Below are 23,097 nucleotides of genomic sequence, written 5' to 3'. Positions count from 1 at the left end.
GGCGGGTTCAAACCCAGCCCCGGCCAAACTGCAATCAAAAAAAAAAAAAATAGCCGGGCGTTGTGGCGGGTGCCTGTAGTCCCAGCTGCTCGGGAGGCTGAGGCAAGAGAATTGCGTAAGCCCAAGAGTTAGAGGTTGCTGTGAGCCGTGTGACGCCACGGCACTCTACCGAGGGCGGTACAGTGACACTCTGTCTCTACCAAAAATAAATAAATAAATAAATAAATAAATAAGAAATACTTTACAAATGACATGGGAAAGAGAAAATACTACCCTAAAGAGGAAGATCACTGCTGTTCAACACATTTTATTGAGGTCCATCATTACACGGTTTCCGTGAGTAATGGGTGGAGTTTTACTTGCAGGAGGAGAAGGTCTTCCAGAAGAAATTCTTGCAGGGCGTTTTATCTCGGTGAGTGGACTGCTGAAGGGGCCGGCCTTCCTGCCGTTTGGACACCTCCCAGGCTTCCCCTCCTGTGAGGGGCCTGCCACTGGCCTGGGAGGTCCACTCATACCACCAAGCAAGGAAAGTCAAAAGGCTGCTTTTCTTTGTTTCTGCTGCTTCCTGCATATGCTTTTAAAGAGAAGCAGATGGCAAAGAAAAGAAAAATCAACAGTCTGGCTCAGCCAGCATTAAAATATACACAATCCCTTACTTTAAAAAAAAAATGCCCCATGACAATAAATCACATTTCATTTAAAAGGTGAGAAAGTTAAGACAATACCTTAAAGAACCTGCTCTAATTAGAAAAAAGATAATTTTCAGTCAAGGAAAAAGAGCTGCTGGTTTTGTCCCCCAATCCTTGCTGAAGCCCTTAATTAGAAGAGGTCAGGAAATCTGCCATTTTCTCCCACCAAGAGACTGGCAATTAAGAAGTCCCCCTCCCTGAGGTGAATGAGGCTAATTTAGCTCATTTTTTCCATCTTTGGACACACACCTGGATGTCCACAAGCTGCTCTTTGAGACAGATCAGACTAGACTGAGATGTTATATTCTGCTCTTTCAAGTTCCTTAGAAAGCATCTAGGAGTAATCTGATGATAAATGACCTGTCTGAAACTCATCTGGTAATTTCAGAGAAAAATCCATTTTTAATGGTCAACTTTATATACTCTTTCTTGGAACTTTTTCAAAATGGAAAAAAGAAAAATAAATCACCTCATAAAGTTACAAATTCTCACAAGGAAAATGTAATGATGTCAATTAATCTGCACCATTGAGAGCATACGCTAGTCCGTATGACTCGTGGGGGCATTTGCAGAGCCATGATTGAGCTGCAATAGACTGGGACAATCACTCAGCGTCTCACGGACTAGCAGACGGAGCACACTGGCACTAATGTACACAGCTATGGTTTAATAAAAATAAATAAATAAAAAAGAGGGTCCCCTTGAGCTACAGTGGTTTCTAACAAACTTCCCGGGTCGGGACAAGTGAAGGTAAACGAGAACCAATGTCCTGAGTGCGACATCACAATACCCAGGCCAGTCAAGAACGCTACAAAGTTCAGCCCTGCGTCTTGTCCTACTTGTGAACTGCAACCCACGCACACAACTTGCCATGCAGATGCTGGGGGCTTGGCACACGTGGCCAAAAGTGTCAACAAAAGCAGACAGACAGGGAGTGGGCCAGTGTGGGGCTGAGCAGGGTCTGTACTCACCCTGCTGTCTTGGCCAGTGAGGCCACCCTCCAGGGGCAGGGCAGCCATGGCTGTGGCCCCAAAGAACAGCAGCAGCAGGAGGCCCCGAGGCAGCGGCATCCGGGCTGGCTGGCACTTCTCCCGCGTTGCTGCTGCTGCTGCTTTTCTTGCTTAGCAGCCCTGAGATCAACGTCGTGTGGACTTGGGCCTCTTCTTTGGAGACTGGGGGGTATTTTAAGCTCAAACTCCAGCTGTTTTTTTGTCTATACATGTCTAAAACCTGTATCCCTCTTTACTCGCGCAGTGACGCATAAGCCTGAGCAATCAGTGCCCACAAAAGCGCTTTGGGGTTGTATTTAACCCCTTAATTAAAGCCTCGGTTCTTTTCCTGTGTTGAGAGTGAATCTGCTCTTATTTTGGAATGCATGTGTGTTTGCTTATGAAGATGTTCTACTTCCTCATAATTACACTGATAGCAAGCAGGAAGCCACAAGAACAAAAACAAGTGATTTAACATCATATAAAATTAGGCGTAGATAAGGAACTTAAGTGTGAAATTGTGCCCATATAAAAGCATGACTGAGTCTGCTACAAGCAGAAAAAACACAAAGGCAATGAGGGCAGAGAGAGACACTCTGACAGTAGCCCCTGACTCTTGTTTTCTTGCCCCCAGTAGAATACCATGGCGTCACAACTCACAGCAATCTCAAACACCTGGGCTTCAGCGATGTTCTTGCCTCAGCCACCCTAGTAGCTGGGACTATAGGCACCCCACAGCGCCTGGCTATTTTTTTAGAGACAGCGTCTCAATGTTGCTTAGGCTGGTTTTGAACTCGTGAGCTCAGGCAATCTACCTGCCTCAGCCTTCCAGAGTGCTGGGATTACAGGTGTGAACCACCTCACCTGGCCTATATTATTTTTATTTTTTTATTTTATTTTTTTAATTTTTCCATACACTGGTTTTATATACCATTTGACATATTTTCATCATACTGGTTATCATAGCCTTCCTGGCATTTTCTTAGTTATTGTGTTAAGACATTTATATTCTACATTTAATAAGTTTCACATGTACCCTTGTAAGATGCACCGTAGGTGTGGTCCCACCAATTACCCTCCCTCCGCCCATCCTCCCTCTTCCCCTCTCCTCCCTTTCCCCTTTTGGCCTATATTATTTTAAAAAACAATGATTACTTATTCTAAAGAGCAGAACTAGGACCTAGATAGACATTAGAAGAATGTAGAGTTTTCTTTCTTTCTTTTTGTTTTTTTCTTGAGACAGAGCCTCAAGCTGTCGCCCTGGGTAGAGTGCTGTAGCATCACAGCTCACAGCAACCTCCAACTTCTGGCCTCAGGCGATTCTCTTGCCTCAGCCTCCCAAGTAGCTGGGATTACAGGCATTCACCACAACACCTGGCCATTTTTTGGCTGTAGCTGTCATTGTCTGGCAGGCCTAGGCTGGATTCGAACCTGCCTGCTCTGGTGTTTGTGGCTGGCGCCTTAGCCACTTCTGCTACAGGCCTTGAGCCCAGAGTTTTCTTTATAAGCAGAAGAAACTTTCAGCCTGAGCTAGAGTGAGACCCCATCTCTAATAGCCAGGCATTGTGGCAGGAGCCTGTAGTCCTAGCTAATCAGGAGGCTGAAGCAAGAGAATCGCTTGAGCCCAAGTGTTTGAGGTTGCTGTGAGCTGTGACCCACGCACTCTACCCAGGGCAACCAAGTGAGACTCTGTCTCAAACAACAACAATAAAAAAAAAAAAAAAAAAGAAGAAACTTGTAAAAAATAGTGCCCAATAATGCAGCAGTCCCCAACCTTTTTGACACCAGGGATGGGTTTCATGGAACACATTTTTTTCACAGATGGGAGTGGGGGGGTGGGGAGAGGATAGTTTTGGGATAATTCAAGGGCATTACATCTCTACCTCAGATCATCAGGCAGTAAATTCTCATTAAGAGCATGCAACTTAGATCCCCCCACATGCAGTTTACAGTAGGGCTCCTGTTACTATGAGATTCTAATGTCACTGGTTGATCTGAAGGAGGTGGAGCTCAGGCAAAGCTGCTATCGATGGGGAGTGCCTGTAAATACAGATGAAGTTTCACTAGTTCACCCTCTGCTAATCTCCTACTGTGCAGCCAGGTTCCTAACAGGCCATGAACCAGTATCAGTCTGCAACCCAGGAGTTGGGGAGCGCATCAATAATAGAAAAGCTTTTCCATCCCTGGAGGAGTTCAGGAGAACCTGGGAACCATACATGCATCAGGAATGCTGTAAAAGGGGTTCCTATGGAGGGGGAGACTGATGATCTCTATGAAGAGTTCTCCTCGTGGATTTCCATAATTCGGCAAAAGGAATTAGCATGCCCGATTAACCTTTCTTGGACATCTGGGCTTTAAGAAACCAGCTACAGGGTGGCACCTGTGGCTCAAAGGGGTAGAGCGCCGGTCCCATATGCTAGAGGTGGCGGGTTCAAACCCAACCCTGGCCAAAAACCACAAAAAAAAAAAAAAGAAAGAAAGAAACCAGCTATATACAAGCACAGTGTAGACCTTTCCCTGTGCATTCCAGCTGCTGCTATGTACAGTGGGGATGCTGTGAAACCTCACTGGTTCCAATAATGTCAGTGATAAAAAATTAACACAGGCTGTTTCATTTCAAGCTTTTTCCATAATTGTTCTAAGTAGGAGGGATAGAAAATATTTTAAATGCAAATTGCCTCTATTTACCAGGTCACATTTATTTCAAAGACATTTGCTTCTTTATATGGTTAATCATCTGAAGGTCAGGGAAAACACAGATGAGCTTCCAAAACTCTGAGGAAGCAAGCCTACGAAGAAGCACCCTCTAAAGTCCTTCCTGCCATCTGTCTCCAAAGATAGAATTGTAAAGGATGACATTCCAGAGTAAACTAAACCCTAAATGGAATGTGCAGAGGAAGAGGCAGCTCACAGAGGAAGGGGAGTCGAGTCAGCTAATTCGTAATGAAGTCTGTCCTCCCAGGTGTTAAAATACCTGAAAAATACATTATAAGACCCTGTGGTCTTATATACACAGGTCATCCACAAGCATGCCAAATCAATCAGAAGACTACATAAATATCAAGTCAGTTTTCTCATCTGACTAGAAAACTTGACACAAAAATATCCACACCAACCAGGAGGTCCTAAACTCAACTCATTGATATTCACAGGACACCCACAGCACTCACAGGCTCACCATTTCAAGTCATTTGTATACTGAGATTCAGAAGCTACAGAATCTATAAAAATTACACGTTACATTTCTAACCACTTCTTTTTTTTGCTACATACAACCTCATTCCATGGGATTTTTAACACTGTTCACTAACAAAGCACAAAGTCTAGAGTTGAAACCCAAGATGCAAATCTCGATCTGTCAACCTTTGGCAAGTCCATAGTCTCTATTCCCTAAACTCTTCTTTATGAGTTTAGAGGGAGCTTATCCAAAAATGAAACTGCTAACAGATGGGTCTTTGGCTGAATGTACTATAAGAATGGAAGGCTTTATGATTCACTTTTCTTTCACAAATATGATACACATATATTGTAATTAACATGAGATCAAATTATTAGGTTTTGTTTGTTTGTTTTTGAGACAGTCTCACTATGTCACCCTCAGTAGAGTTCTATGGAGTCTCAGCTCACAGCAACTTCAAACTCTTGGGCTTAAACAATTCTCTTGCCTCAGCCTCCCAAGTAGCTGGAACTACAGGCGCCTGCTACAATACCTGGCTATTTTTTTGTTGTAGTTGTCATTGTTGTTTGGCAGGCCTGGGCTGGGTTTGAACCCACAAGCCCTGGTGCATGTGGCTGGAGCTGGCGCCTTAGCCACTGAGCTACAGGCACATTTTTTTTTTTTTTGGAGACAGAGTCTCACTATGTCACCCTCAGTAGAGTGCTGTGGTGTCTCAGCTCACAGCAACCTCAAACACTTGGCCTTAAATGATTCTCTTGACTCAGCCACCTGCCACCAACACCCAGCTATTTTTTTGAGACAGGTTCTCACTCTTGCTCAGGCTGGTCTTTTTTTTTTTGCGGTTTTTGGCCGGGGCTTGGTTTGAACCGGCCACCTCCAGCATAAGGGTCTGGCGCCCTATTCCTTGAGCCACAGGTGCCAGCTCAGGCTGGTCTTGAACCTGTGAGCTCAGGCAATTCACTGTCTTGGCCTCCCAAGTGCTGGGATTATAGGCGTGAGCCACCATACCCACAAATGATTAGTTATTTATTAACCTCAAAGCATAAAGTTTAAATTCAGTGCTTTAGTACAACCCAATCAGAACCCATTCCATTGTGTTGGAAGCTTTCCTATCTCTACCCCATCTCTACTAAAAATAGAAAAACTAGCCGGGCGCTGTGGCAGGTATCTATGGTCCCAGCTATATCAGAGGCTGAGGCAAGAGGATCACTTGAGCCCAGGAGTTTGAGGTTGCTGTGACCTATGACGCCACAGCACTATACCCAGGGTGATTGTCTTCAAAAAAAAAATTAAAAGGACCATTCCCAAACATACATCCTTTTACCTGGTGATTACAGGTGGCATGTATTAAAAACATTAGTAATCAGAAGAGCTAAATAAATATAGCTTTATTCCTCTTTCAGAGATTGTCATTTAACCTAGAAAAATTTATCAAAGAATGAAGAAATAATTATAAATAACTGTAATTTTTGCTTGAAAATGTCAACCATGGGGGCAGTGCCTGTGACTCAGTGAGTAAAGCGCCGGTCCCATATACCGAGGGTGGTGGGTTCAAACCCGGCCCCAGCCAAACTACAACAAAAAATAGCCAGGCGTTATGGCAGGCGCCTGTGGTCTTAAATAATTCTCTTGACTCAGCCACCTGAGTAGCTGGGACTACAGGCACCTGCCACCAATGCCCAGCTCAGGAGGCTGAGGTAAGAGAATTGCGTAAGCCCAAGAGCTGGAGGTTGCTGTGAGTTGTGTGAGGTCATGGCACTCTATTGAGGGCAGTAAAGTGAAACTCTGTCTCTACAAAAAAAAAAAAAAAGTCAACCATGTTTAATTGCTAGCACAATTTTTTTTTAATTGCAAAGACAAAATTTCCAGCACATATCCTCCAAACACATGACTTTTGTGTGGGCTTGGGAGTATTTTGCTTAAGAATTTCCAGTTCACTTTTAAACTAGATTTAGCAGTTAATGACTTAGAGAAGATAGGACAAAAAGCTGCCTGGCCTTTTATTTTTTAATTTCTACTTATCCCTTCAAAATTCTTTTTGTGACAATACATACTTCTAGGTGACTCTACCTGCTAAAACTGCATTTTCCATGTGTTGAGAGAGTTTAATTCTCACTTTCCTCTGCTCCAGGCTCTGCTGGCTCATTTAAATTTTTGTTTTCATCCTCTAATTTCTTTTTCTTCTTTGCCTTTCGTTCTAGGTTAATCTGAGCAATCTCTTCACTTTTCTCAGTAATGTATTTTACCTACAAAAAAGGGGAAAAAAACCTGTATTTATATCTGGTTATAAACCATTTTATAAGCCTAAAAAAAATAAGTAACTACACCCTCCCCAACTACCTACACCCAAAGAATTGGGTGGAAAAGCCTAGATGACATTTCTTAGATTTAAATACGGCTTCAAAATTTATTCTAGAAAAAGGAATAAACTACAAAAGTCAATGGCTATTCACATATCTTCCAAGCAAGATACTTCAATGTAAGAGTTCCTTGAATAATCAAAAGAATTAAAAAGTTGAAGCCTGGGCAGAGCCTGTGGCTCAGTGGGTAGGGCGCCAGCCCCATATACCGAGGATGGTGGGTTCAAACCCGGCCCTGGCCAAACAGCAACAAAAAATAGCCAGGCATTGTGGGATAGGCACCTATAATCCCAGCTACTCAGGAGGCTGAGGCAAGAGAATAGCCTAAGCCCAGGAGTTGGAGGTTGCTGTGTGCTGTGACACCACGGCACTTTATTGAAGGCAATAAAGTGAGACTCTGTCTCTAAAAAAAAAAGTTGAAGCTTGTAGAAGGTGTAAAAGGCATGCCAATCACAAATATACTCTACAAAACACAAGTATAATCAATACCCCAATTTATCCAACTAAAATTTACTGAGCAACTATTAAGTACCAGGTACAAAGGATAGAAGCTAAACAAGCTCCTTGTCCTCACAAGGACTTAGTCAAAAACATAAATTTAACTGCATTCTTCAGTAATGAGGTTCTATTAGATGAAAAAAGTTAATAGAGGGTGGCGCCTGTGGCTCAGTCGGTAAGGCGCCGGCCCCATATACCGAGGGTGGCGGGTTCAAACCCGGCCCCGACCAAACTGCAACCAAAAAATAGCTGGGTGTTATGGCGGGCGCCTGTAGTCCCAGCTACTCGGGAGGCTGAGGCAAGAGAATCGCTTAGGCCCAGGAGTTGGAGGTTGCTGTGAGCTGTGTGATGCCATGGCACTCTACCGAGGGCCATAAAGTGAGACTCTGTCTCTACAAAAAAAAAAAAAGTTAATAGAGTCCAAAATAAAAACAGACTGAGTGTGGTGCCTCATGCCTATAATCTCAGCACTTTGGGAGGCCAAGGCAGGAGGATCACTTGAGCCTCGGGGTTTAAGATCAGCCTGGGCAACATAGTAAGACCCCATCTCTACAAAAAATAGAAAAATAAGCCAGCCATGGTAGTGTATACCTATAGTCCCTGCTACTCAGGAGCCTAAGGTGGGAGGATCACTTGAGCCCAGGAATTCAAGGCTACCATGAGCTATGATCATGCCACTGTACTCTAGCCTAGGCAACAGAACAAGATCCTGTCATTAAAAAGAAAAGAAAAGAAAAAAAAAAAAGTACAGGGCAGGACGGTGCCTGTGGCTCAAGGAGTAGGACGCCGGCCCCATATACCGGAGGTGGTGGATTCAAACCCAGCCCCGGCCAAAAACTGAAAAGAAAAAAAAAAAAAAAGTACAGGGCAATTGTAAGGATTAAATAATATATGTAAAATAATATCTATAAACCCTCCCAGGCGCAGTGGCTCATGCCTGTTAATACCAACCATTTTGGGAGGTGGAGACGGGAGGATCATTTGAGGCTAGGAGATTGAGACCAGCCTGAACAGTGCCGTGAGACCCTGCCTATATAATAAATAGAAAGATTAGCCAGGCAGGGTGGCACTCGCCTATAGTCCCAGTTACTAGGGAGGCTGGGGACGCTTAAGCCCAAGACTTTGAGATTGCAGTGAGCTGTGATGATGCTACTGTACTCTGACTTGGGCAAGAGAACAAGACCTTGTTTCAAAATAAACAAACAAAAAGTGGTCTCAGAAAACTGTAAAACCTGGGATGATCACGGCATCTCTGGGTGCCAGTGTCTTCACCTGGAATGTGAGGGCTTAGTCAGTGATTTCCAGACTTGAAAAAGATTTTTTTTTTTTTTTTTATTTATTGTTGGGGATTCATTGAGGGTAAGATTTTTTTTTTTTTTGAGACAGAGTCTCCCTTTATCACCCTTGGTAGAGTGCCGTGGCGTCACAGCTCACAGCAACCTCAAACTCCTGGGCTTAAGCAATTCTCTTGCCTCAGCCTCCCAAGTAGCTGGGACTATAGGCACCTGCCACAATGCCCGGCTATTTTTAGACACTAGGTTTCACTCTAGCTTAGGCTGGTCTCAAACCTGTGAGCTCAGGCAATCCACCTGCCTTGGCCTCCCAAGTGCTGGCATTACAGGCGTAAGCCACCACATCCAGCCCTAGACTTGAGAAGATTTTTTATTTTTTATTTTTTATTTTTTATTTTTTTTTTTATTTTGGCCGGGGCTAGGTTTGAACCCGCCACCTCCGGCATATGGGACCGGCGCCCTACTCCTTGAGCCACAGGTGCCGCCCGAGAAGATTTTTTAAAAGTCTACTTTTCCCTATACATTCAGCCATATAGATACGCCTTCTTACCTGGCCCATCAGAAGAATCATGAACACCATAACAAAGCTATGCCTATAGACTCCAGCCTGTGACCAGTCTCTGACATCATATTGTAAATGAAACATAGGAGCAAAGTTTTGAGATATTACAAAAAAAGCAAATTATGAAATCCAGAGAGTGCTGATTAGAAAATTTCAAATTGGCTTAGCAAGATCCATCATAATGAAAGAAAGACTGTAAATTACGGGCAGGTCTGAATAGTTCAACCATCTCTAGTTGTTAATGCAAGGTGCCCTGGGGAATAACTTCATGGCTTCAAGTGATTAATTGGGAATAATGTATTCTGATGGGAAAGGGGAGTGAGGAAAGAAATTCATCTCTCACCAGTGAATTACTCCTTCTGGCTAACAGCTTCACATCTTCAGTGTTAATTGTGGTTCTTTTCGCATGTCTGTAGAGAGGGCAGAAACAAGTCACCAAAATGCTTGGTATTATTTAAAGTTTTGATGAAACACTAAAGTTCATGGTCAGACTCCAAACTGATCTTTTTTAGATCAAGGTCATTAAGCAACAGTGACACAAAAACAAGTGAAGTTACTAGCCAAGATATCAATTAAATAAAGAGACCAAGAGAAAGCAGATAGATGCCTATCTGCCCACCTTTACCTGAAGACCAACTGTACCCAAAGAGTAAGAACACAGAAAGAAGTCTGAGGAGTTAAAAGTGACTTGTTTGGTCACAGCAAACACCACAGAAAAAGCAAAAAGAACGTCAGTGTGTAACTTTAGTGTAGAAGAAACGAGTCTTACAGTACAAAGATCTCCTCTGCCTTCATAGAGATCAGAAATTTCTGAGAAGCATGGCTTTAATTTACATCAAGATCCTTACTTTTTTGGGGGGTGCAGGGAGTCAGAGTCTTACCTAGTCACCCTAGGGTTGAATGGCGTTACAGCTCACAGCAACCTCAAACTCTTGGGCTCAAGAAATCTTCTTGCCTCACCTCTTGAGTAGCTGAGACTACAGGCGCCTGCCACAACACCCTGCTATTTTTAGAGATGGGGTCTGGCTCTTGCTCAGGCTGGTCTGGAAATCCTGAGCTCAGGTAATCCACCCACCTCGGCCTCCCAGAGTGCTAGGATTACAGGTGTGAGCCATGCACCTGGCCAAGATCCTGAAACTAAACCTCTGTTTGGGGGGCCATAAATAAAAAGTAGGAAAAAAAAATTCTGAAACTCTTCTCCAAAAGCTGACTTACAGGACAAAGCACATGCAGATGCCTTCTAATGCCCCCTTTCCCACCAGCAGTTAAAGCGTTGCCTCCACAATATCCCAGAGGGAACACAGAACAGCCTTAAAACTGGAGTCTGTTTCCTGCTCACAACTTGGACTGAAATTCTCGCTCCTTAGCTGGTGCCTGTGGCTCAGTGAGTAGGGCACCATCCCCATATACCGAGGGTGGCAGGTTCAAACCCAGCCCCAGCCAAACTGCAACAAAAAAAAAGGAAAAAAAAGAAAGAAATTAATTCTCACTCTAGTCCTCTTTTCTTTGCTATGAAAGATAATTTGAAATAATAAGCTCTATTCAGGCTCAGCACCATAGCTCAGTGAGTAGGGCGCCAGCCACATACACCAAAGCTGGTGGGTGCAAGCCTGGCCTGGGCCTGCCAAACAACGACAACTGCAACCAAAAAATAGTCAGGCATTGTGGCAGATGCCTGCAGTCCCAGCTACTTGGGAGACTAAGGCAAGAGAATTGCTTAAGCTCAAGAGTTTGAGGTTGCTGTGAGCTGTGATGCCACAGCACTCTATCCAAGGCGACATATGAGACTCTGTCTCAAAAAAAAAGCTCTCTGTCCTATGCAACAAGTAATTACTTTGAGTTCAGTAAAAGATGGAAGTGTTACCAGAGAAAAGGCAGGAAACTGTTAACATTCTACAGAAGTCACAGGATGATGCTTTCCAAGACGTGGGGTTGGGAATCTAAATTCACTGAAAATACCAATGCACCTTCCTTTCTGTAACAAAAATATTTCTGGGGGCGGCGCCTGTGGCTCAGCGGGTAGGGCGCCGGTCCCATATGCCGGAGATGGCGGGTTCAAACCCAGCCCCGGCCAAAAAAAAAAAAAAAAAAAAAAAAAAAAAAATATTTCTGGAAATGTCATAAGGTAAAAACTGATCTATATCAACACTCAAATCATATTATAAACAAATATGTTTCCTTTTGCAATATTCATGCTCGTACCCTCACTAAATGAAAAAAAAATGTTCTATTCAATACACTCTTGCCATTTCTAACTTCCCCTCACCCAAAATAAGGAAAATTTTATAAACAGGCCAGGCATGGTGGCTCACACCTATAATCCTAGCACTTTGGGAGGCCAAGATAGGCGGATTGCTTGAGCTCAGGAGTTGGAGACCAGCCTGAGCAAGAGCAAGACCCCATCTCTAAAAAAAAAAAAAAAACTGGTTGTTGTGGCAAGTGCCTATAGTCCTAGCTACTTGGGACGCTACAACCAGAGAATCACTTGAGCCCTGGAGTTTGAGGTTGCTGTGAGCTGTGACGCCAAGACACTCTACCGAGGACACCACAGTGAGACTCTGTCTCAAAAAAAAAAAAAAAACTTTGTAAACAGAAATAAGTAGGAATCTTCGTATCCTTAACAATGAGCAAAGTGGCCAGCATACATAGTAGTCATCACTGAGTACCTGCTAAGTTAAAAAAATACAATTGCACAGAAATTATACCCCATAATTTGGTCAAATTAATCCTTCACATTCTACTACATGTGCAAACACTATGTGTCATCCCATCATGATTGGCAATATCTACTTGTCATGAGATAACAACCCTGATATCTGCACGTCAAGAGATAATGTTCATTTCAAGAGATAACTTCTTTTTTTTTGAGACAGAGCCTCAAGCTGTTGCCCTGGATAGAGTGCTGTGGCATCACAGCTCACAGCAACCTCCAACTCCTGGGCTCAAGGCTCCGCGCCTGTGGCTCAAGCGGCTAAGGCGCCAGCCACATACACCTGAACTGGCAGGTTCAAATCCAGCCCAGGCCCGCCAAACAACAATAACGGCTGCAACCAAAAAATAGCTGGGGCCCGGCGCCCATAGCTCAGTGAGTAGGGCGCCAGCCACGTACACTGAAGCTGGCGGGTTCGAGCCCAGCCCAGGCCTGCTAAACAATAATAACTGCAACCAAAAAATAGCCGGGCGTTGTGGCGGGCGCCTGTAGTCCCAGCTACTTGGGAGGCTGAGGCAAGAGAATCGCTTAAGCCCAAGAGTTGGGAGGTTGCTGTGAGCTATGACGCCACAGCACTTTATGAAGCGCGACATAGTAAGACTGTCTCAAAAAAAAAAAGAAAAGAAAAAATAGCCGGGCGTTGTGGTGGGCGCCTGTAGTCCCAGCTACTTGGGAGGCAGAGGGAGGAGAATCCCTTGAGCCCAGGAGTTAGAAGTTGCTGTGAGCTGTGATGCCACAGCACTCTACCCAGGGTGACAGCTTGAGGCTCTGTCTCAAAAAAAAAAAAAAAAAAAGGGCGGCACCTGTGGCTCAGTGAGTAGGGCACCGGCCCCATATGCCGAGGGTAGCGGGTTCAAACCCAGCCCTGGCCAAACTGCAACAAAAAAATAGCCGGGCGTTGTGGCGGGCGCCTGTAGTCCCAGCTGCTCGGGAGGCTGAGGCAAGAGAATCGCGTAAGCCCAAGAGTTAGAGGTTGCTGTGAGCCGTGTGATGCCACGGCACTCTACCGGAGGGCAGTACAGTGAGACTCTGTCTCTACAAAAAAAAAAAAAAACCTGGGCTCAAGCAATTCTCCTGCCTCCATCTCCCAAGTAGCTGGGACTACAGGTGCCCACCACAACGCCCGGCTATTTTTTGGTTGCAGCCGTCATTGTTGTTTAGCGGGCTTGGGCTGGATTCGAACCTGTCAGCTCAGGTTATGTATGTGGCTGGCGCCTTAGCCGCTTTAGCCACAGGCGCCGAGCCTAAATTCATTTTCTTATAGAAACAATGTTAGGGCCGGCCTCCGTAGCTCACATCTGTAATCCTAGCACTCTGGGAGGCTCAGGTGGGCAGACTGCTTGAGCTCAGAGTTCTACACCAGGCTAAGCAAGAGCAAGACCCCATTTTTAAAAAACCAACAGCCCTGCTTGGGAGGCTGAGGCAAGAGAATCGCCTTAAGCCCAGGAGTTGGAGGTTGCTGTGAGCTGTGTGAGGCCACGGCACTCTACCGAGGGCCATAAAGTGAGACTCTGTCTCTACAAAAAAAAAAAAAAAAACCAACAGCCAGGCATTGTGGCGGGCACCTGTAGTCCCAGCTCCTCAGGAAGCTGAAGCAAGAGGATCACTTGAGCCCAAGAGTTTGAGGTTGCTGTGAGCTATGATGCCATGGTACTCTACCCAGGGTGAGGGCAACAAACTGAGACTCTGTCTCAAAAAAAAAAAAAAGAAAAGAAAAAACAATATTATAATTACTGGTTAGGCCCCCAGGACAGGCTATAAAGACCTAAAGCAGTGGATATTTTGGATTTCTCAAATTTGGGTAATAATCGTCTTAGGAGTAGAGAAAATATGACAGGGACAACTTAAAGCAAGACCTTCTGGGAATACCACTATTGAGGGATAAATGTTAAAACAACACCTTTTTGTATGCAGCCAAACTGAAATATCATGAAAATGAATGTAAAATTCAAACAAAGGATGAGTCTTCAAAGCTCTACATGTGTAGACTGCGCCCAGGAAGAAGGGCACTACCCGAACCCACAAGGACCTCATGACTGGACTCTGTCCTCGCCCAGATACTGCCGCAGATGAGCCATCTCTTATAGTAAAGGACGTCTCTGGAGTTCCATCTTAGAGAACAGCAGCTGACAGCCTGTCCACAAACTCTCTTACATGTAAGATGATGTGCTTCCTTACAGAGCTGACAGTCTCTGTCTTTTTTTTTTGTAGAGACAGAGTTTCACTTTATGGCCCTCGGTAGAGTGCCTTGGCGTCACACAGCTCCCAGCAACCTCCAACTCCTGGGCTTAGGCGATTCTCTTGCCTCAGCCTCCCAAGTAGCTGGGACTACAGGCGCCCGCTACAACGCCCAGCTATTTTTTTGTTGCAGTTTGGCCGGGGCTGGGTTTGAACCCGCCACCCTCGGTATATGGGGCCGGCGCCCTACCAACTGAGCCACAGGCGCCGCCCCAGTCTCTGTCTTATTACCCTCACCTTCCACTTCACCCCTGATTACCCAGCAGAAGGCAAATCAACCTTGTATGTAATTATAAAAGACACAGAATACCTGAAAGCTTAAGTGTTACTAAACTAAATGTTTCTAATTTCATTTTGTTTCTACAATTTTTACAAAAGAATTTTAAATTTTCCGTTGTCTCATCCTACAGCTAACACAGAAATGGCAAGTAAAGGTGATAAATATATCTTATGAGGGGAGGGCAAGTGCCTGAATTCAATGAATGAGCCACAGAGCCATCTAGTCGCCTACAGTACTGTCTTGTCCCTTCTGGCCAGGCTGGAGATGCTAAGTAGTTTTTAGGCACTAATATATACAGGAATAGGAAAGATTTAGAGCCTGCCCTCTGAGAACCTACTGCTTTAATTCATTCAAACCTTGCATCTGAGAAACAAAGAGCTCAGGGGAGCAAGGTGAAAAGCATGGGGTGTGGGAGAGGCTGGCACTGAATGGAAGTGGCAGCAAATTAGAAAGCTTTAGCCCTTTCAGGCCTTAGTCATTCAAATTGCTTCATAAAAGCAATTCATTGCAATTGTTTTCAATTACCTGAGGTACTAATTGAAGAGAGGAGTGTAAATCACCTGTAAAAGCCAGAGCTTTACCAGCTGAAAGCAAGTCACCCACTTTCTAAGGAGTGTGTCTTACTTGTGATAAATGCAGCAAAAGAAAGCTTCTGCCTGTCATTATCTGTCCACCTGCAAGCAATTACCAGGCAGAATACAAAACGGCCCCCTCTGCAGAGGGGCAGCCACCCCCAGACGCTGCATCTCAGACCCTGAGCCATCAAGCCCTCCTGAAGCTGTGGGTTTTAAAACAGGCACTCACCACTTACATTCAGACTTTTGGAGATTATTCATATCTTTTTTAACCTGGAAATGAATGACTTGGGTTCTTTAACAAAAAACACTTGGAAAACTTCAAAAAATGCCCAAACAAGTCTGAATCGACATGATTAAAGTAGACGTTATATTCTTGCAGTCATGATTAGAGATAAGCCTCCACAAAATACACAAAAAAGTGAATAACTAACACTCTCCCGAAATACACCACCAGATGGAGAGTCTCAAAAGAATGTAAACAGACACAGCAGCAGATATTCAAGGTCTCTACCCACCTTGCAAACATTTCAAGGTCTTTGGCAAAATTTTCTGGAAAAAAAAAAAAAAGACATACAATTTAGCTACCCTTACCCCAGTATTGATTTCTTTTTTTTTTTTTTTTGTAGAGACAATCTCACTTTATGGCCCTCAGTAGTGTGCCGTGGCCTCACACAGCTCACAGCAACCTCCAACTCCTGGGCTTAAGTGATTCTCTTGCCTCAGCCTCCCGAGTAGCTGGGATTACAGGCACCCGCCACAACGCCTGGCTACCCCCAGTATTGATTTCTACAGTCAGCACCATGACTAATACAACAAACCCTGCTAAAGGCAGGGAGGAGATACTTCTGGCAGCCCAGCCATTTGGAATAGCTGTTAGCTTTTTTATTCATTATGACCTCCTTGTCCTTCTCAGAACTCTCTACCATCTATTGCAAGCCTTCCATTAATTGTGACTATACCTTGGGTTTCCAAAAACTATCCTTTAACTTTATTTATTTATTTATTTGTAGTTTTTGGCTGGGGGCGGGTTTGAACCCTCCATCTCCAGTACATGGTGCTGGCGCCCTACTCCTTTGAGCCACAGGCACTGCCCTATCCTTTAACTTTAAATTCTTCAGTTAGGGCTTGTAAAGACATTAATTTCCTCTAAAGTCAAGTAAATATCAATGCCCCAAGTTCAGCTGTCAAATAAAGTATGGGAGATATAAAAATATTGTAAAGCACTGAAATAAAGAATGTAATGTCTTTTTTTTTTTTTTTTTTTTTTTTGTAGAGACAGAGTCTCACTGTACCGCCCTTGGGTAGAGTGCCGTGGCGTCACACGGCTCACAGCAACCTCTAACTCTTGGGCTTACGCGATTCTCTTGCCTCAGCCTCCCGAGCAGCTGGGAAGAATGTAATGTCTAATGTTCCAGCCATCAGGACAGCGTCAAGCACAATAAAATAATCGTGTCAGCGCCCCAATATTAGCATAATAGAAAAAAACAACAATAGTTCTTCCCATAAAATATCCAAATTTTCTAGCCAAGAAAAAGAAGTGTTTCATGAGGAATGCACAATGATGACAATGTTCTCTGTCTGCTGGTCAGACACTGCACAGCTCCCACCTACACACTGCTCCCAAGCGAAAGCAGCCTTTGAGATTTACACACAGATAGAAGGACCAAGGATTCATACCACATTGTCGAAAGGTCATCTCCGAAATTGCTGCAATGGTCTGTTTGCTGAACTGCATCTCTTTGTCCACTGCAACTTCCTCACACAGACAACCAACAGTATAGTGAACTGCTGCCTTTAGCCTCTGGGGAAAAACAATCAAAATACTTAATAGGTAAGTTTGCAAATATGAGCTTTCGTACTTTAAAAAAGTAAGACCAAGCCAGGCCTGGTGGCTCATGCCTGTAATCCTAGCACTCTGGGAGGCCAAGGTGGGTGGACTGCCTCAGCTCACAGGTTTGAGACCAGCTGGAGAAAGAGTGAGACCCCATCTCTACTAAAAACAGCCAGGTGTTCTGGCAAGCCCCTGTAGTCACAGCCACCAGGAAGGCTGAGGCAAGAGAATCGCTTAAGCCCAAATATTGGAGGTTGCTGTGAGCGACGACACCATAGCACTCTACTGAGGGCAACACAGTGAGACTCTGTCTCAAAATAAATAAATAAAGACAAATGGGGGGTGTTGTGGTGGGCAAGCCTGCCAGCTACTTGGGATCACTTGAGCCTGAGAGTTTAAGGTTGCTGTGAGCTATGACACCACAGCACCCTACCAAGGGCAACCGAGTGAGACTCTGTCTCAAAAAGAAAAAAAAAATATTAAGACCAAGGAGAATCTGCTCAGCCTAATTCCTTCAGCGTTTTCCATAATGGCTGAGTGACTTTTCAAGCATACTATAAATTTAACGAGACCCTCTGGAGTGTGACTTGTAGCAACATTACTTCCTTGTTAACGGTTATGATTTAGGTCAAGTAAAGATAAGGAATTATGATGGCAGGTCAGCAGGGAAAGAGATCAAACTGGTGCTTGCCAAGCATCTCCATGACTTCATCCATTCCACAACTATCTGGCCGGTGCCCACTGAGCAAGGGTGCATGCTAGGTGCTTGGGGAACATAATAAAAAAAAAAAAAAAAACAGAGGAGTTTGTCCTTCAGACATTTAATGAAGAAAATACAACAGGATCCTATGTCTCTGCTGCAAGTTCCTACAGCTCCAGGCCCACATGTCAGAGAACAAAAATACAGGGTGCACAAGGGAAGGCTCACCAGGGTGCACCTGACCCTCCTGATACGGCAGTCTGGTGGCCCACCGCAGCAGGGCTCTCATTGCTCCTCAGCTTCCCCATGCCGAGAAGTAAAATAGAGAGAAGAAAGAACCTCAAGACAGAAGCAAAACAAGGTAAGCAACAGTCTTAGTCACCTGCCAATAAGCTTCTGTGGAGCCACTGAGTATGCTCTGTCTCTGAGCTGAAGACAGCTGACCAGACATGGAAACAGCTGAAACTAAGACAAATAATCTACCTGCAAATGTTCACTGAATAGGCAAGGTGGGAGGAACTGAAAAAAACATAAGTCGAGGACCTGAGATAGAGGCCCAGCAGATGAGAAAAGCATCTACCTTCCTTAACTTTAGTTATCACAAGATTAGGCTAAATTGAGGCCTCAGGAAAGAGGAGGCAAAAAACCATAAATGTAGGCGGTGTGAAGACCTTCCTAGATCTTTTTTGTTTCCCAAGAGGCAGTGTCTCACTATGTTGCCCAACCTGGAGTCTAATGGTTATTTACAGCTATTACAGCTTTGAAGTCCTCGGCTCAAATGATCCTCTTGCCTCAGCTTCCGGAGTAGCTGGGACAACAGGCATTTGATCCTCACCGGATCGAGGTCATGCTTTAGGTATGGGTGGGGTAGGGTGGGGTTTTAGGACAAGGATTCTACTGAATGCTCTTGGCTCCAGGACATTTTCTCTGTTCCTATCCCACACATACCTCCTGGTCCTCATCAGTGCTGTAGACATTGCTGCACTTGGAGGCTAAATCACTATAGACTCTAAACTCCTCAAGGGCAGGAGGACCCTGTCAATTTGGTTTACTGCTGTCCACCTAGTGCCAAGAATGGTTGGTTGAATGGATGGTGAGATCAGCTATTGGCTCACCCCAGCTGAGGGTCAAATTTCTCCATTTTTGCAGTCTCATTTCATCAGTACCTACTTATTGTCTATTGACAGGCAGGCTCTGCTCTAGGGGTTGAGAACACAAAAACAAAAAGGACAATCCCTGGGCGGCGCCTGTGGCTCAAGGAGTAGGGCGCCGGTCCCATATGCCGGAGGTGGCAGGTTCAAACCCAGCCCTGGCCAAAAAACCACAAAAAAAAAGGACAATCCCTACTCTCAAGTTTGTCTCCAATACACCTTTGCTATGAATGGGCTCTCTTCAAAACCATCAATATTCTCAGGCTGGGCACCGTGGCTCACAACTGTAATCCCAGCACTCTGGAAGGCGTAGGCGGGCAGATGACCTGAGCGCAAGACCTGCTCTGAGCTAGAGCAAGACCCTGTCTCTGAAAATAGCCAGGCGTTGTGGTGGGCGCCTGTAGTTCCAGCTAGTAGGGAGGCTGAGGCAAAAGAATCGGTTGAGTCCAAGAGTTTGAGGTTGCTGTGAGCTGTGATACCATGGGGAAAAAAAAAAAAATCTCTCAGGGCGGCACCTGTGGCTCAAGGAGTAGGACGCCGGTCCCATATGCCAGAGGTAGAGGGTTCAAACCCAGCCCTGGCCAAAAAACAAACAAAAAAAAAAATCAATATTCTGAAAGACAAAAAGAGGGTCTCTTTGGAGAAGACCAAAGAGGTGGCGCCTGTGGCTCAAAGGGGTAGGGTACCAGCCCCGTATGCCAGAAGTGGTGGGTTCAAACCCAGCCCTGGCCGGAAACTGAAAAAAAATAAAAAAATTAAAAAAGCCCAGAGGCAATCAGTTTAAAAAAAAAAAAAAAAAGGAGACCAAAGAGACAGGATTATTAAACGCAATGCCTATCCTGGATGAAATAAAAAAGATGGTTCAGAGAAACATTTTTGGAACAACTATAAACATTTGAACATGGGCTGTATATTCAATAATAGGATTTTATAGGGCCTGGTGAGGGCCTGTAATCCTAGCACTCCGGGAGGCCAAGGTGGATGGATTGCCTCTCAGGAGTTCCAGACCAGTCTGAGCAAGACCAAGACCCCCATCTCTACTAAAAATAGCCCGGAGGTGTGGTGGGTGCCTATTGTCCCAGCTACTCAGGAGGCAGAGGCAAGAGGATCTCTTGAGCCCAAGAGTTTGAGGTTGCTGTGAAGTATAATGCCAACGCGCTCTACCAAGGGTGACAAAGTGAGAATCTGTCTCAAAAATAACATAATAGGATTTTAGCAATGTTAAACTCTCCTAGGGTGATTTAGAAATGATGTAGGAGAATGCCCTTATTCTTGGGTGATACATACTAAAATATTGAAAGTTAAAGGTGCAATGACATCTGCAATTAATTCTCAAATAATTCAGAATAAAAAGGAAATACAGCAAAATGCTAAAAAGTGGTGAATCAAGGTGAAAAGCATCTCCGTGTTTAGTAAACGGAAGAAGAACATGGGCCGGGTGGGGGCCCGTAATCCTAGCATTGGGATTGTTTAATTCTTGTAACTTTTTTCTGAAGGTGTGAACTGCTCAAACCAAAAAGGACGGGTAGGCAGCGGCTGAAATGTAACGCTTTACGGAATCTCCCACGTCCTGTCTTCAGTCACTCCTCCTTGGCTGCCGCTCCAGGTCTCACCTCTGCACGGCGCTGTTCTGATTCTGCCACCCGGAATTCTCCCGGTGCTGGAATCCCCGCAAGAGGTGGTTACCCTTAACTCCGATTTTACACAGAAGAAAACTCCGTATGAGCCAGGGCCAACACAATCACACTGTGGCGGGGCCGAGATTCGAACCCGACCCCCGGACGAGTTCTGGGCCGGCCGGCCTGGTCCGAATTCTGCCTCTATGGAGAGGTCCCTCCATTGTAAAGCGGAGAGTTGAAGGCTCCGGGGCAGCGCGTTACCCGGATTCTCCCTTTTATTGCCCACCTTCCACCCTCTCCACGACCCCGCGTGAGAGGGAAACTCCGAAGCATAGTCACAGCCGTCAGACGCCCGCGCCCGAGCTCCGGTCCTCCCCAGACCGCGCAGCCGGGTTCAGCTTCCGTTGCCGCGGAAACTGTCTCCCAGCACCCCGTGCGGCAGCCGACGAGCGCGTGCGCAGACGGCGCGAGTGGCTGACATCTGGAATGAGGGCCCCCACACACACAAAAAAGAAGTCGACCGAGGCCATAAGGCCTTTTCATGTCCCAGAATTCCGTCCTTGCCAAGCCCACTCGGGACCCCCTTTTCCTGTACCTGTTGGTAAGAGAATCGCTGCTGCTCCTCCGCCGCTTCCTCCTCCATCACAGCGGGCAGCCTCAGGCAAGCAAGAGCGGACAAAAGAGGCGGTGGCCCCGACGGCGCAGTCGGATTTTCCCGCGGTTGCGGGAGCAACGGACCGCGCGGGGGGACAAAGCGCGAAGCTACTCCCCGCCTCGCGCGCGCCCGCTAGCGGCGGCTATGGGGAGAAACCTTCGCGGTTGGCCTTCGGTTAGATGGCCAGGCGAGGGCAGGGGCGTCACCGCGGGTCCCTGCTGTCCCCCCAGACCCTGACTCTGCGCCTGGCACAGTGCCCAACAACCAGCCCTCCGCAAAAAACGTGTGTATAGGCACAAAGTTTTGTTTGTTTTTTATTTTTGGCGGATACGGGGATCTCACCACATTGTACTGTTCTTGAGCTCCTCTCAAGTTAATCCTCCTGCCTCGGCCTCCCAAAGTGGGTAAGAGGTTTGTTACAGTAAATTGTACTGACATAAAACATGTGTAGCCCATAATTTACAAGTAATGAAAAGCAGAACTCCACTGTAAACACACACGGATATCTCCAGTGAAAATCTTGCAAAATCCTACCAGGCGCAATGGCTCACTCCTATAATCCTAGCACTCTGGGAGGCTGAGGGGGGTGGATAGCTGGAGCTCAGTGGTTCAAGGCCAGCCTGAGCCAGAGCAAGACCTTGTCTCTAAAAATAGCCTGCTGTCTTGGCAGGAGCCTGTAGTCCCCGCTACTTAGGATGCTGAGGCAAGAGAATCGCTTAAGACCAAGAGTTTGAGGTTGCTGTGAGCTGTGACACCACAGCACTTTACCAAGGGCGACATAGTGAGACTCTGTCTCAAAAAAAAAAAAAATCTTGTAAAATTCACCATCAGTTTTTACAATTCCATCACCAATACTGTGCCAAAATCAGGCTACAAATCAATGCCCAATTATTAGTGTTAGAGTGAAAGCTAGTAGCAGAGCAGCACAAGGCAGTGTGTGAGCTTGACAGAGATTTCTCCAGACCAACATTAGGATAAAAGGATAAACTTCTTAGAAAGAGAAAGTGAGAGAGTGAAATGGATGGGGAAAGAGAAAAAAAGATCAGTGGAGACAGAATGGCATTTCAAAGAAAGAAAGGAAAAATGCCCCCAAGATGATAAGCAGCTGCCTTTTGCCTTTCAGCTGAAGACAGATAACACAGGGGGTTTCTGATCCTGTTGTTGATTCTGCCTTGAGATCAGAGGCCAGACACACCCTATTGTTCATTCAGGGACAAGTCAAGAACCCTTGAGGCTATCAAACAGATCCTAAAAGACAGGAGCTGGTGAATGTAAAGAGAAGAATTTGCATTTCCTTTTGATCTGCTCTCTTTCAGTGGTTTACCAAAATGGAACTCCACACTCCAACTCCCATTGCTTGCCATTGATAAAAGAGTATAATCTTTTTTTTTGAGACACAGTCTCACTTGGTTACCCTTCGTAGGGTGCTATGGCGTCATAGCTCACAGCCACCTTAAACTCTTGGGCTCAAGCAATTCTCTTGCCTCAGCCTCCCTATTAGCTGGGACTACAGGCACCTGGCTATTTTTGTTGTTGTTGCTGCTGCTTGTTTGTTTAGCAGGGCCAGGCTGGGTTTGAACCCACCAGCCTTGGTGTATGTGGCCGGGTTCCTAACCACTGACCTACGGACGCCAAGCCTAAAAGAGCATAATTCTGACATGAATGTCAGAGCGGCATCTGTGGCTCAAAGGAGTAGGGCTCTGGCCCCATATACCAGAGGTGGTGGGTTCAAACTTGTCCCCGGCCAAAAAAAAAAAGAGAGAAGAA

General features: G+C 45.4%; 2 protein-coding genes across 3 annotated transcripts; both read right to left on the bottom strand.

Annotated features, from left to right (window-relative positions):
- Nucleotides 1-234: 234 nt before the first annotated feature.
- On the bottom strand, nucleotides 235-1,790 carry CORT (cortistatin). The gene is made up of 2 exons (XM_053577294.1): nucleotides 1,661-1,790; nucleotides 235-574 (listed from the first exon to the last, which is right to left on the bottom strand). The coding sequence occupies exons 1-2, from the start codon at nucleotides 1,757-1,759 to the stop codon at nucleotides 356-358; spliced, it is 318 nt and encodes a 105-aa protein (XP_053433269.1). The 5' UTR covers nucleotides 1,760-1,790; the 3' UTR covers nucleotides 235-355.
- CENPS (centromere protein S) lies at nucleotides 1,762-21,401 on the bottom strand. Of its 2 annotated transcripts, XM_053577291.1 has the most exons (6): nucleotides 21,271-21,383; nucleotides 17,052-17,175; nucleotides 15,890-15,923; nucleotides 9,912-9,978; nucleotides 6,927-7,102; nucleotides 1,762-1,861 (listed from the first exon to the last, which is right to left on the bottom strand). In XM_053577291.1, the coding sequence occupies exons 1-5, from the start codon at nucleotides 21,316-21,318 to the stop codon at nucleotides 6,962-6,964; spliced, it is 414 nt and encodes a 137-aa protein (XP_053433266.1). In that variant the 5' UTR covers nucleotides 21,319-21,383; the 3' UTR covers nucleotides 1,762-1,861; nucleotides 6,927-6,961. The 2 variants fall into 2 exon arrangements, with proteins under 2 accessions (XP_053433266.1, XP_053433265.1); XM_053577290.1 differs by lacking the exon at nucleotides 1,762-1,861 and having other exon boundaries at nucleotides 6,467-7,102; nucleotides 21,271-21,401.
- Nucleotides 21,402-23,097: the final 1,696 nt, after the last annotated feature.

The sequence above is a fragment of the Nycticebus coucang genome, chromosome 22 (genome assembly GCF_027406575.1).
Source record: "Nycticebus coucang isolate mNycCou1 chromosome 22, mNycCou1.pri, whole genome shotgun sequence".
In the NCBI taxonomy this organism is placed as follows: domain Eukaryota; kingdom Metazoa; phylum Chordata; class Mammalia; order Primates; family Lorisidae; genus Nycticebus; species Nycticebus coucang.
Note: the sequence above shows the minus strand (reverse complement) of the source record. Positions and strands in the feature narration are given on the sequence as shown.